Source organism: Sapajus apella, unplaced genomic scaffold (genome assembly GCF_009761245.1).
Source record: "Sapajus apella isolate SASKATOON/1434 unplaced genomic scaffold, GSC_monkey_1.0 scaffold24, whole genome shotgun sequence".
In the NCBI taxonomy this organism is placed as follows: domain Eukaryota; kingdom Metazoa; phylum Chordata; class Mammalia; order Primates; family Cebidae; genus Sapajus; species Sapajus apella.
This window is the reverse complement of record NW_022436964.1, coordinates 16604320-16618315: the sequence shown is the minus strand read 5'-3', so window position 1 is coordinate 16618315 and position 13996 is coordinate 16604320. Positions and strand designations below refer to the sequence as shown.

The 13996-nt window shown below is 41.3% G+C and overlaps 1 protein-coding gene across 4 annotated transcripts in view; it reads right to left on the bottom strand.

The window, feature by feature from the left end:
• DOCK8 (dedicator of cytokinesis 8) overlaps window positions 1–9646 on the bottom strand; it is a 246177-nt gene extending 236531 nt beyond the window's left edge. For all 4 annotated transcript variants that reach the window (XM_032290975.1, XM_032290976.1, XM_032290977.1 and 1 more), the window contains exon 1: window positions 9108–9646. In XM_032290975.1, coding sequence (XP_032146866.1) covers window positions 9108–9160 — 53 coding nt within the window. In that variant the 5' untranslated portion in view covers window positions 9161–9646. The remainder of the gene's footprint in view (window positions 1–9107) is intronic.
• Between the last annotated feature and the right edge of the window lie 4350 nt (window positions 9647–13996).

Sequence of the window (13996 nt, the reverse complement as noted above, 5' to 3'; positions counted from 1 at the left end):
GTGATCCACCCGCCTTGGCCTCCCAAAGTACTGGGATTACAGGCGTGAGCCACCGCGCCCGGCCCATACTCTCTATTCTTTCATCCAAATGAAAACACATACAGCGAGTTATGTAATATGGAATATTATTTTGTGATAGGGATTCTGATTTTCCATTTGCTATTTTATTTAAAAGGGCTGTGGCTTAGGCACCCAAAGGAGGAGGTGGATTGGATTACATTGTTAAGCAAAGTAAAAAGCGCAGTTTAAATCAAGAAAGCACTAAGTTGTTAGAATGATCTACCTTTATCACTAATCCACCTATTAAAGGAAGAGAAGCAGAAAGTGAAAAAGGATAGAGTTTCTTACCATTTATGGTTGCATGTAAGGCAAAGAAAAAAGGAGAAATGCATAACTATTTTAATCCCTAAAGAATGACTTCAGAGTTCACTCTGTGACCTAGGAGGGAAGCTAAACAGGAAGAGATTAGAGGCATTTAAGAGAAGAGGCCAACACTGGTAAATAAAGATTTAAAAGAATGATAAAACTCGGTGGGGGTGTGAATGTGGGGAAAGGAGCATTTGTAGGGCCACTGGTAGGAGCAGAAACAGGTATACATTTTCTGGGAGTCAATTTGGCAATCAAAAACTTGAAAAATGTTTCCTTCCTATGACCCAACAATTACACTGTTAGAAATTTGTAAGGAAGTGTTTGCACTAGCACAGAAAAAAATATATAAGACTGCTCCATCAAATTCTACACACGATTGCGAAAAGTTGGAACCTGTCTTTTTTGTTTTTTTTTAATTTGTTTCTTGAGGCAAAGTTTCACTTTGTGGCCCAGGTTGGAGAGCAGTGGTGCCATCATAGCTCACTGCAGCCTCAAACTCCTGAGCTCAAATGATCCTCCCACCTCAGCCTTCCATGTAGCTGGGACCACAGGCATGCACCACCCTGTCTGCCTAATGTTTTGTTTGTTTTTTGTAGAGATGGTGTCTCACTATGTTGTTCAGCCTGTCTTGAACTCCTGGGCTCAACTGAGACTCCTATGTCTGCCTCCCAAAGCACTGGGGGGCAGGTGCCAGGCATGAGCCACTGTGCCCAGCCTGGAACTTATCTTCATGCCCGATAATAGAAAATTAATTTAACAAATCATTTTACATCTAATCAACAGGATTTTATAGAGCCTGTGCAAATTATAATATAGCTCTATATTGATTTACATGCAGAGTTGTTCATAATTTTTCTTTTTAATGAGACAGAGTCTTGCTCCTTCACCTAGGCTGAGGTGCAATGGTGTGATCTCAGCTCACTGCAGCTTCTGCCTTCCAGGTTCAAGTGATTCTCCTGCCTCAGCCTCCTGAACAGCTGGGATTACAGGCACCTGCCACCATACCCGGTATTTTTTTTTTTTTGTATTTTTAGTAGCGATTGGGTTTTGCCATGTTAGCCAGGCTGGTTTCAAACTTCTGACTTCAAGCAATTCATCCACCTTGGCCTCCGAAAGTGCTGGGATTACAGGCATGAGCCACAATGCCTGGCCCTCCTATATACTTTAAGTCATTTCTAGATTATGTGTAATACCTAACATAATGTAAATGCTATGTAAATAGTTATTATACTATATTATGTATGGAATAATAACAAGAAAAAAAGTCTGTACATGTTCAGTACAGATGCAATCATCTACACTATTTTCCAAATAATTTTGATCTATTCTTGCTGAATCCAGGGATGCGCGACCCACAGATGCAGAGGGCAGCTGCACTTTCCTATCTGTGATGATGAACAGAGACAGCTGGAGAAACTCTGATTCTGTTGCCATCATTTCTCCTTTCTTTCCTTTTTTAGAAACAGTCTTGCTCTGTCACCTAGGCTGGAGTACAGTGGCACGATCTCAGCTCACTGCAACCTCCGCCTCCCAGGTTCACGCAATTCTCTGCTTCAACCTCCCAAGTAGCTGGGATTACAGGTACCTGCCACCATGCCTGGCTAATTTTTGTAATTTTAGTAGAGACATGGTTTCATCATCTTGGCCAGGCTGGTCTTGAACTCCTGACCAGGTAATCCACCAGCCTCGGCATCCCAAAGTGCTGGGATTACAGGCTGTGAGTCATCGCGTCTGACTCATTTCTCCCTTCTAATCTTGTGTTTAATGGTAATGCAGTGGGACATGACATAATGTCTTTACCCTAGACCAACTTACCAATTTGGTTAGTTTGACCAAAAACACTGCATAAACATGTGTTCACATATACTTTCAGAGGTGTCGTCTGTTTTTGGTCTATATCCTCCCTGTTGTAGATAGAGCAATTGATATCAATACTGTGCCACTTCAGAAGCATAGGAACGACACTTAAACACATTATATAAACTTCATGTGTTTACCTAGAACTCAGAGAGCCATTCTGCTGCTGACTGGGTAAGAAATTAGACTGGACCATCCTGACCAACATGATGAAACTCCGTCTCTAGTAAAAATAGAAAAATCAGTCAGGTATGGTGGCACGCGCCTGTAATCCCAGCTACTCAGGAGGCTGAGGAAGGAGAATTGCTTGAACCTGGGAGGTGGAGGTTGCAGTGAGCCGAGATCACACCACTGCACTCCAGCCTGGGTGACAGAGCAAGAGTCCATCTCAAAAAAAAAAAAAAAAAAAAAGGGAAATTAGACTGGATACTTGTGGGAACAGGGATAGCACATTCCTGTTGCTTTAACCCTTAATCAAATAGGCCAAACATTGATGAGCACCTGCCACTGAAAAGAACTAAACGTTTCTGTTTCTTAGCTTTCTCAGCAAGAGGTCTGAGTGCTGTCACATCCCTAACTTCCCATGGTCCCTTAAAGAGGATGGAAAGTTGAGGTGTTTTTAACATCATCCTACTCCATCACTGGCTCTGTGGGGAGTTGAGATAAAAGACTTGGTCCCCAGAGTTCTACACCTCTCCCTAGCTAACTACATGTTATTACATTTTCTTTCCACTGGTCTGTGAAGAAGTAAACATTAGCTTCCTGAATATATGTAAATGGTTGTGTAAACTCATCCAAATGGAGAATATTCACCCTGGTAGACGGTTATTTCAGTATACATTCCGTAAGTGATCTTCAGAATAGTGCTAGATGCCTAACGCACAAATGGAACTTTTGCAAGAATCTGGAAGGAACTGATTCTAAATGTGAAAGACCAAAATTTTTGACTCTGATTGCCCAAGAACCTCTATTGGTCTTTGGTCTAGACTGCATCAGACAAATAAAGCAATTCCTGAAAGCACACTACCTCACCCTGGCAGCCACCCCAACTACTGAGGAACAGCTCTGCTTTCACTGCAGATACACATCTATACATTTGAATACATATATTTTTATGCTTGCATTATCTTTGCAGACAAAATTAGCAACCACTTCACCGAAAGCTCTCTGTAGCTCATCGTGCTCTGGTCCTTATGCCCCAAATTATTGGGGTTGTTTCTTTCTTTCTTTTTTTTTTTTTTTTTTTTTTTTTGAAATAGTCTCGCTCTGTCACTCACGCTGGAGTGCAGAGATGCAATCACTGCTCACTGCAGCTTCAACCTCCTAGGCTCAAGTGATCCTTCCATCTCAGTCTTCCAAGTAGCTGGGACCACAGGTGCAAACCACCACACCTGGCTAATTTTGTATTTTTTGTAGAGACAGGGTTTTTCTATGTTGCCCAGGCTGGTTGCGAACTCCTGGACTCAAGCCATCTGCCCGCTTAGGCCTCCCAAAGTGCTAGGGTTACGGGGGTGAGCCACCACGCCCAGCCTGCGGTTGTTCTTAAATGCTATCTTTATGTAACTTTATTCTCTCTTTTTGCCACCTTGTTTTTATTTTCCATAAAATCACTCTCTGATGATTATTATTATGCATAATACTTGGTTCCTTTTTAAAATTTTTATTGTATTTTATTTTTTTTTGAGACAAAATCTCGCTGTGTTGCCCAGGCTGGAGTGCAGTGCCACATCTCCGCTCACCGCATCCTCTACCTCCCAGGTTCAAGCAATTTTCTCGCCTCAGCCCCCTGAGTAGCTGGGATTACAGGTGCGTGCCACCACACCCAGCTAATTTTTGTGCTTTTTAGTAGAGTTTAGTAAGGTTTCGCCATGTTAGCCAGACTGGTCTTGAACTCCCGACCTCAGGTGATGCTCCCATCTCGGCCTCCCAAAGTGCTGGGATTACAGGTGTAAGCCACTGCGCCTGACCCTATTTGTTCCTTTTTTAAAAGGATGAAATGAAGGTATATAAAGTTCTTAGCACAATACATGGCACATACTAAATAATAAATGTCACTTATTTTATTATTTTTTAAAATGCTGTATTATTTTAAAATTTATTATATTTTGAAATGCTTAAGCATAACAAGTGATACAATTACACTTGGCGCTCAAAATAAAACTGAGATGGCAGCATGGTATAATGATTAAAAGAGAGGATTCTGGAGCCAGATTGCCTGCATTTGAATCTCAGCTCTGACCTTAACTAGTTGTTTGTGACTTTTGACAATTTCTAAAACTTCTCTGCACTCAGTTTCTCCATCTATAAAACAGAGATAGTCATTGCTCCTATTTCATAGAGGTGAATGAGTTATGATATGTAAATATTTACAACTGTATGTGCCACACAGAAAGCATTCTAGAAGTGTAAGCCACTAGTTTTTATTCCTTTCAATCCTGACTATCCACAAGAGGGTCAACGTTTTGTTCCGCATTGTACACTTTTGTCCTCTTTATCCAAGGTTCTTATTTTACTTCAGTATTTTATCAAGTTCTACATCTATTCTGTATTTGAAAAACACTAAGATTTTGTTTAATAAATTTTCAGAGTATTAGTAATAATTTTTATAATCTACAAAGGCACTAAATTTCAGTGAGAAAAAAGGCAAATAACAACACTAGATGTTCTTACAAGGACTGTATTACGACATTTAATGCAGCAGTGCCTGAAATCCCAAATGCAAACGTTATTATGAACTGCCTAACGCAGATCTAGTCTTTCCTTGGCACGCAAGTCAGCACCAATAAAGCGGAAATGAAGACAAGTGTACAGCACTTAGAAGAAAATTAATCTCACTTTTCTTCCTCAGGAACATTCAGTGATGGATCCTTTCTTTTGTATCTTCCTGAGCTGTGGGTTCTAGCGAAATGCTTAACCATAGCAAGTGACACAATTACACTTGGCACTCAAAACAAAACAAGTCCCATATGATGATTTACAACACATGAAATTTAGAATTTATAAGAGCATGTGAGGCCAGTGCCAACATAAGAGAATGGTCACTGCTGGGCATTTCCAGGCTCCTCTTGGCTTCAGCATTGGGCAATGCTGCTTGCAGGAAGCCACAGAATTTAAAGACTGTGGGTTTCTTCTCAGACTCGAGATAGTCTGTGCACTCCTTCTGGAGGCTGGTGTGGACAGAACTGAACCCTCTACAAACGCTATTTTTAATATATTAGATTTGAATGCTTTATTAACAGGAAGCACACTGGTTTTATCCAATGAAATTTCTTTCTTTCTTTCTTTCTTTCTTTCTTTCTTTCTTTCTTTCTTTCTTTTTCTTTTCTTTCTTTCTTTCTTCCCCTCCCCGCCTCTCTCTCTCTCTCTCTCTCTCTCTCTCTCTCTCTCTCTCTCTCTATTTTTTAGATGGAGTCTTGCTCTTTCCCCCAGGCTGTACTGCAGTGGCATGATCTCGGCTCATGGCATCCTCTGTCATCCAAGTTTAAAGGATTCCCCTGCTTCAGCCTCCTGAGTAGCTGGGACTACAGTGCACTCCACCAGACCCAGCTAATATTTTTTGTATTTTAGTAGAAACGGGGTTTTACCATGTTGCCAGGATGGTCTCAACCTCCTGACCTCGTGATCCGCGCCTTGGCCTCCCAAAGTGCTGGGATTATAGGCATGAGCCATCACACCCAGCTGATTATCCCACGAATATTTTTAAGGGATAGATTATATCATTCTGAGTAGTAAGGTGAAAAACATAAGCACACACTGAATGTACTAATGGCCATATTTCAACACAGTCTTACTTTTGCAATCTGACCTATTTAAAAAATAATAATAATAGGTAGGTATGCAAGGGAAAAAATTTCTTTTCCACCTTCAACATTGCAAAACATCACACTGTTAATGTTTACATATTAAACACTAATCAGAAACAGAACATTTTCCCAATGCTGCTACCAAAGTAATGATTTTTTAAAAATTAATTCCCTTTTGCTTTAAAGGACATTCTTGGGATGCATGGACCAAAATAACAATAGACCGAATCAAGAGTACAGTCTTTGGAGCAGTTTGCAATCCCAGCTCTGCCACTGCTGGTTGTATGTTCTTGAACAAATTACATGGCCTTGTACAGCTACATCTCCAAGATCCCTTTTCCTCCTCTGTTTAAGACTTCATGAGTTTGATAGGGTTTTTGTGAGAATTTAATCATAAAATCCACTGACTGTACAACTAGTGTCTGGAACACAATAAGTAAACAATAAATAATGAAATTAAATGACATATTAATCCTAGGTATGTCCTTATTAATCTGCTCCTTTGAATAATAATTTCTGCCAACCTCCTTAGCATAACTCTTCCACACAATACACGGAATGCTTCAAAAAGGAAAACAGAACTCTAAGAATAGGAATTTCCAATCCATGTACTTGCCTGATGATTATAGAACCTTTTATACTTTATTTAACTTGAGGGGGCTCTTCTTGATCAGATTTCATCCCACATTTTGTACCACTGAATGTGTTTTGTGTTCTCAGCCACAGGATGGAAGGCACATGAGGGGAAACATTGGCCCCAAGAAAGCTCCCAGCCAGCCACTGGCACCTCCATACCCAACTCAAACTGGTCTCTGCCTCCAGTTTTCCAACTTCAACTTTCCTTCCTACCTTTCTTTCTTAGGCTCTCAAAGATAGTGATGATGGAGATGATGACAGCAATGAAGCTGCTGGTAATGTTACTGATGGTAACTAAGAATTATTTACCATTTATTCTGAGCCAGAGCAGACACTACAAGCAACAGGCAATCAACATGAAAATCATTAACAAGACATTTTGCATTATTTTTTCTGTTCTGTCTCCAAAGTCCTATGTGTATTTCACACATCCAGCACTTGGCAATTCAGACTTTGTACTTATTATTCATTTCATCCTCCAAACAGTCGTAAGAATTAGGTACTATGATTATTTCTACTTGACATATAAAGAAACCAAAGCTTAGAGAAGTTAAATAACATGTCCAATGTTGCACAGTGAGTTTGTAGCAGAGAGCCAATTTGCAAGCAGATCAGACACTAACCAGGGCCTTTATTCACACCCCCAGGTGACACCAACTCCGCAGTTGTTTGCAAGACTGTCTGTAGGGTTAGTCCAGGTCCTGGCCGCTCACCCCAGATCAACCCTGCCCCCCCATAGTTTCTAACATCTTTCTGCCCAAGTCACAATTCCTAACCTAAAATTCACAAAGACAGAAGAGCATCAGCTATGACAAATAATACTCCCACCAGTAACTTCAGTTTGATTCCCTATACTCCCCGAATGAATCGCCCCACCTGGCATGCAACAGCTATAAACCCTAAAGTAGAAAAAAATTCCCATAAGGAGATCACTGATATACTTCATGCCTTGTTTTTGGTTTTTTGGGTCTTTTTTTTTTAGACAGGGTCTCACTCTCTCACCCAGGCTGGAGTGCAGTGGCATGACCACAACTGTGATCCTCCTGGGCTTGTGATCCTCTTGCCTCTGCCTCTCAAATAGCTGGGGCTACAGGTGCATGCAACCACACCTGGCTAATGTTTTAAAATTATTTTTTGTAGTTACAGGGGTCCCACTATGTTGTCCAGGCTGGTCTCAAACTCTGGGCTCAGGCAATTCTCCCACCTGCGCCTCCCAAAGTGCTGGGATTAGAAGTGTGAGCCACAGCACCCAGCTTCTTTATGCCTTTTTGACTAATACCTTTTGGCCTTCAATATTAATATGCAATATACATTAATAATTAAACTCATTTACAGATGAAGAAATAATAAGGTAAGAGAAACAGTTTGCTCACAGCTACATATCAGGTGGAAATAAAATCGTCCATAAAGCTCAGTATGCCCTCTGGAAGACCTTACCACCTTGTTTTTCTGGGCTTTTAATTCCTTGTTCAAATCTCTTCACCCAGTAGCAGTGCAAAGATGAACCTATGGTGAAATTCACCTTTCACAGGTTCGGCTAAAAGATTAACAAATCGTACGGCCCCTGTGGGCAATGGAATAAGCTGACACTTAAGGATGAATTTCCTATTATCTTTTAACTAGACAGTCTAGCTTTCTCAGGGCAAGACAAAAATGTCCAAAATACTTGTCAGCAGTTTTCAGTGGAGGAAAAACTGCAGTTAAAGCACCTTTACTGAAAACTTTGAGCAGTAAATTTGCTTACATTTAGTTTGTGCAATTTCGATGAGGAATTGGATGGCGAGTTGGGATCCCCCCATCCTTAGTTTTTTGTCGTAGTTCTATAAATCTCGAAGTGTCAGCCACAGGCCATGCCTTTTGGTTTATTTAAGTGGAGAATTTTAAAAATCACTTTTTCCACTTCATAGCTCCTTTGGACCAGGGTATAAAAATAGCGATGCCAACCAGGAGCCAAACTCCTTCTGGAATAATGAACCAGGAGAGGCAGAGCCTTGCTTAGGGCAACAGAAGTTTTGCAGCCTGCCTCAAACGCAACTCTCATTTCAGCCACTTCGCTTCTTTCCCTCCGCTCAGAATAGTCTCAAAGGAAGGAGCTGTTTATGAGAAACTCCGCGGTGTGCCCAACACGGTTACTCTGGCGTCTATCACCCTCCTGGGGCTTGGCCACCTGTAAGAATCTGGAGAGCGGAGCGGGGGAGGTTGTTCGGGGAAGCGATTCCCTACGGCTGAGAACAACCGGGAGCACCAGGATTCTCTGGGAGGACCGGGCTGTCCAGTGGCACCACCGCCGCAGCCCCGGGAACTGGGCGCCCCAGGTCTCAGGCGCGCCCCGCCGCGGACGCGCACGGACTCGTCAGGCCTCGGCCCCTGCAGCGATGCTCCGCGCCACGCCGGTGCTGGGCTGTTCCGCCGCGACCTGCGGCGCCGCGGGGCGAGTCTTACCTGTTGATCTTGAGCGCGAACGCGCGGCGCTCTGCGCTCGGCAGAGTGGCCATGACCCGCCGGCGGCGTGGTGGCTTCTAGGGTCGCGGAGTGCGGAGAGCGGGGCCCCGGCGCGCAGCAGAGTCGCTGCGGAGCTTGCGGAGCCAGGCGCAAGCCTCATCTGTCAGTCGGAACTGGAAACTTCCGCATTTCCACCTTCTGCGCTGAAATCACCCCGGGGGAGGGCCCAAGCTCCGAGCCGCTGCGGCCAGCCCCGCCAACCCGCGCCCGGCCTGGCACGCAGGCAGCGGCGGGAGAGGAGGGCGTGGACCCAGCACGGAAATGGCCTGGGGATATTCGGGCAGACGGCGCGCTCTGCCCGGGGCCGCTGACCTCCGGCAGAAAGGAGCGAGGACCGGAAACTCCAACTGCCCGAAGCTGCGAAGCTGCCAGGAAATGTGGGCAAGTGGGGGGAGCCCCACAAATTTGGCGAGGTTGGGAATCAACCCTGGGATTCTTTAGGCTAGGTGTTATTAAGGGTTGACACCATTCTTGAAAGAAGGCAGACCAAAAAAAAAAAAAAGTTAGTGGAATCTATCAGGATTCTTTTGCAAGCGTTATGCCCATCGTCCTTCCTGGGACACCTTAAATAAATATAATAGATTCATCCAAGGAATAAACATTATGAGTTCTCAAAAAAATTTTTTCGTTGCAACCTGACGTGTGCTTTTCTCTGGACAAACATTGAATGCTGCATTCTTGCTTTTCAAGGGTACACTGCGTCCAGGTTTATTTCAGTTTTAGACTGATGTCTGCTAAGAAGCCCAGCCTCAAACTCAAGAAACAGAAAAGTCCCAGTACTGACTGGAGTGGAAAAGCCTGTGTTCATTTCAAGGTGCTGGCATGCTGCTCTAAGCTGCGCTATATGAGGGCACTCTTCATATAATGCCTCCATTTACCAACCTGCTCTTTAAAAATACCAAAGCGGGCCGAGCACGGTGGCTCACGCATGTAATTCCCAGCACTTTGGAAGCCCGAGGCGGGCGGATCACCTGAAGCCAGGAGTTCAAGATCAGCCTGGCCAACATGGTGAAAACCCATCTCTGCTAAAAATACCAAAATTAGCCGGGCGTGGTGGTGGGCACCTGTAATCCCAGCTACTCTGGAGGCTGAGACAGGAGAATCACTTGAACTTGGGAAGCGAAGGTTGCGGTGAGCCAAAATCTTGCCATTGCACTCCAGCCTGGGGAACAAGAATGAAACACCGTCTTTAAAAAAAGAAAAAGAAAAACACCAAAGCAAAGGTTCTTTTGGTTCAAAGCTGCACTATTTAATATGATAGCCACTAGCCACATTTGGCTATTGACCACTGGCAAGATGTGGTCTGAATTGTCAAGTGCTGGTTGTGTAAAATACAGGCTGGAATTTAAAGAAGCACAGAAAAAATAATGCAAAATGTCTTGTTAATGATTTTTATGTTGATTGCATGTTAAATATTTTGGATATAAAAAAATATTATTAAAATTAATTTCACCTGTTTGTTTTTCCCTTTTAAAGATGTTGCTTGTATTTAAAAAAATGTAAAACTGCATATGTGGCTCACATTTGTAGGCCTCATTATATTCCTATTGGACAGTGCCAGTCCAATATAACCTGATTTGCAACCTAATATTAAAATGCCTAAGGACTATATTCAGTCTCTTCCTGATATAGCCTTCCTTTCTGGTAGGCAGTTTAGTAACTTTTCAGAACTGGTTAGGTAACTCCTCCCCCACACCCACTCCTCACCAAATATCAGTGCCCTTTTAAGCATGTAAGACAAAGTTCCTTACATGGACTGCATATGAAAACAAACCTAAAGAAAAATAAAGCTCTTTTGAAATTTAGAGTTTCTGACTTTCAAAATTCTCCTTATTTACTACATTGGAATTTATGAGCAAACATTTGGATAGAAAAATACAAAGAGAACAAATGTGTAAGTACTTCTTCAAACTGAGACCCAACGAATGATACATAGAAAGCATTTTGCCCCAGAGGCTTCAGTCCATGCTGTACTACGCCAGCCTTTCACAGGAGCTTCTCTGAGTTTCTGAATGTTTATGACAACACTTTCATATAGAACAAAAAGATACTGTTTTCACACAAACATAAAATTTAATGAGAGCATCTCAAATTTTCAGCATTTGCAATCAAGGAAAAGTTTTTGGGTGAATGTGGGAATCATAAAATCTTCCATTTTACCTCAGATCATGCTGCATTCAATTTAGTATTTGGTACCTAACCATGAAGGTTAGGCCAGCATTGTTATCCTCTGTGCTGTCAATTCCTGATGGTTAGAATTGTCTCCAGATTTCCTTAACAGTGTTTTAACAATTCACCATGAATGTGTTATTCATTAATTTAGTCAAATGCCTATTTTCAAGCTTGATCTGTTCTTGGATATATTCACATATTGCTGGCAAATAGCTATCCAAGAACCTTTCTTCCTCATTTTCACTGCCTCTTTGATTCTCCAGGGGCTCTTTGTCCAGAGTGAACTCTGGGAGGACTCCTTTCCACATCTGATGGTCTTTCTTGGCCTTCTTCTTTCTCTGTACTTTGGTGTCATTCAATTTTATTTTTCAACTTATACAATTCTTCACTTGACTTCTATCTCAGACCATATATCAATTTTCCTAAATTCTCCTCTAGTTTTCCCCACTTCTTCTTCTTACCTCCCCAGAAAGCCAACCTCTTTCATTACATCACATCTTCCCTATTTTATTTAACAAAAAAACTAAATAATACTTATCTTGTACCAGGTACTGCTCCAAGTCCTTTATAAATATTAATCAATTAATGGTAACCATTAAGTAATAACGTTAACCCCCCCTTTGCAACTGGGGAAACTGAGGCTTAAAGAAGTTAAGTGACTTGGGCAAGATCACAAACTAGTAAGGGAAGAGCCTTTTCCTATCCTAAAGTTTTGCCTGTCTCCCAGATTTCTGTACTCTAGTATCTTCAAACTCAAATATAAAACTAAAATTTCTCCATCTACCCTACTTAACTAGAAGTTAGCTATCCTTCCATAATAACCCATTTTTGGGGGGGAGCAAACTGCTTCCTTATTTCCCAGGTTTAAAACTTTGGAGTCATCTAGTGGTGGGAAAAGCAGGGAATCTGGGTTCTGGCTTCAGCTTTTTGCTAACTGTATGATCCTGAGTGAGTCACACTCTGGTTGGGTCACAGAGGCCTATGTCTTGGAATGACTCCATCTGCATACGTCAGCTCTAACTTTTTTCCTCCCGTGTCCTTCAAATCTAATCACTTACCAAGGTCTGCCATTTATCACTTATAAATATCACTTCTTTGTAAATATCACTGTTCTCACTGCTTCCATTCTGGTCCAGCCCTTATAAATTAATATCTAGATAACAAAAATAAGACTTTAAATGGCTTCACTGCTTGTAGTCTTTTCTTTCTCCTATCTAATCTGATTATACCACTAGATGAAGTTTACTAAAATTCCTGTTTCGTCATATTTCTTCTCTGCTCATTTAGCTTTTGTGACTTCCTGTAGCCTCTATGACCAAGCGTGACCTTTTCTCACTAGCTTATATGGCCACTTCACAAAACCAGCTTTATTCCTTACCTTTCTGTTGGAACAGGGAAGATCTCCAGCTTGTCCCTAGAACAGAAAGGACTCCTCTCTGCCCAGGGCCTCCCCCTGCTTATGTGATCCTTCCTGCCGTCCTCCCCCTACATCGCATCCAGTGTCTCCCCATTCTTTAAGGTTTGAATCAAGTTGCCATGTTTCATCTTTACCTAATGGAGTATTTCTTTCAGTTTGAAAGCACCATTTAATTAGTTAAAAGTGTGGGTCATTACCAATAAACACAGCCCAGTGGAATGCAAGATCCTGAGGACAGGACTACAGAAAAAAAAAAAAAAGTGTGATCATTTTCATGTTCCCTTCCTTCTTCCCAAAAACCACCCAGGACCTCCCCAGATTTAGCTCAAATGTGACCTTCCAAGACCATCTAGTTAACATGACAATGCGCCTTCCCTTATCCTGACACTTTCTAACTCCTTTTCCAACTTTGTTTTTCTCCATAGCTGTTACCACTATCTGACATACTATACATTTTATTTGTTTGTTTATTATCTCTTATGCTTCTAGAGTATCAATTCCATCAATGCAGAGGTTTTTGTTTGGTTCATCTGTGCCCTATCTCTAGAGTCTAGAAGCCTGGCACATAGTAGGTGCTCAAAAAGTATTTATTGAATAAATGAATGAACAAATGCTTCTTCAAGTGAACTTGAATGGGAATGGCCAAGTTTCACTTGTCTTTCGGGAGAAAGTGACAGTTTTTACCTTTTTATTCTCTTATATTTGTTGTGCCTTTTAATGAATATCTTTCAACTGTCTTTCGTATTTATTTCTTGGTTAGAAAAATCAAACCAGCACATACATTATTACTAGCAAGTAGATATCTTTATTGTTGTCTTGTAGTTGGTGAAACATATAGAAAGATTTGTGTGCAGGTATTTAAAACCAGTCATACTTTAAACATTAGAACTTGGAGCTCCTCATTTTCTTCACTTCATTCCTTATTTTGTCACAAAAAAATCTTTCAATATGAAAAAAACAAAGATTAGCAAACTTTCCTTTAAAAATTATCATTGTATTTTAGATATACATACATGTATATTTTTAATATTTTATATGTGTACTTAGTTTTATATTTATATTTTTGTTTATATATATTTTTATATTTTGTTTCATATTTCTATATTTTACATGTATACTTAATTAGTGTTTTAAATATTGCATTTAGAATATATTCTAATGTACAATGTTATTGCCTATGCAATAGGAATATTTGTAGCATAGCATTTTGTAACTAAAAGGATTTTGGATTAATTCATTA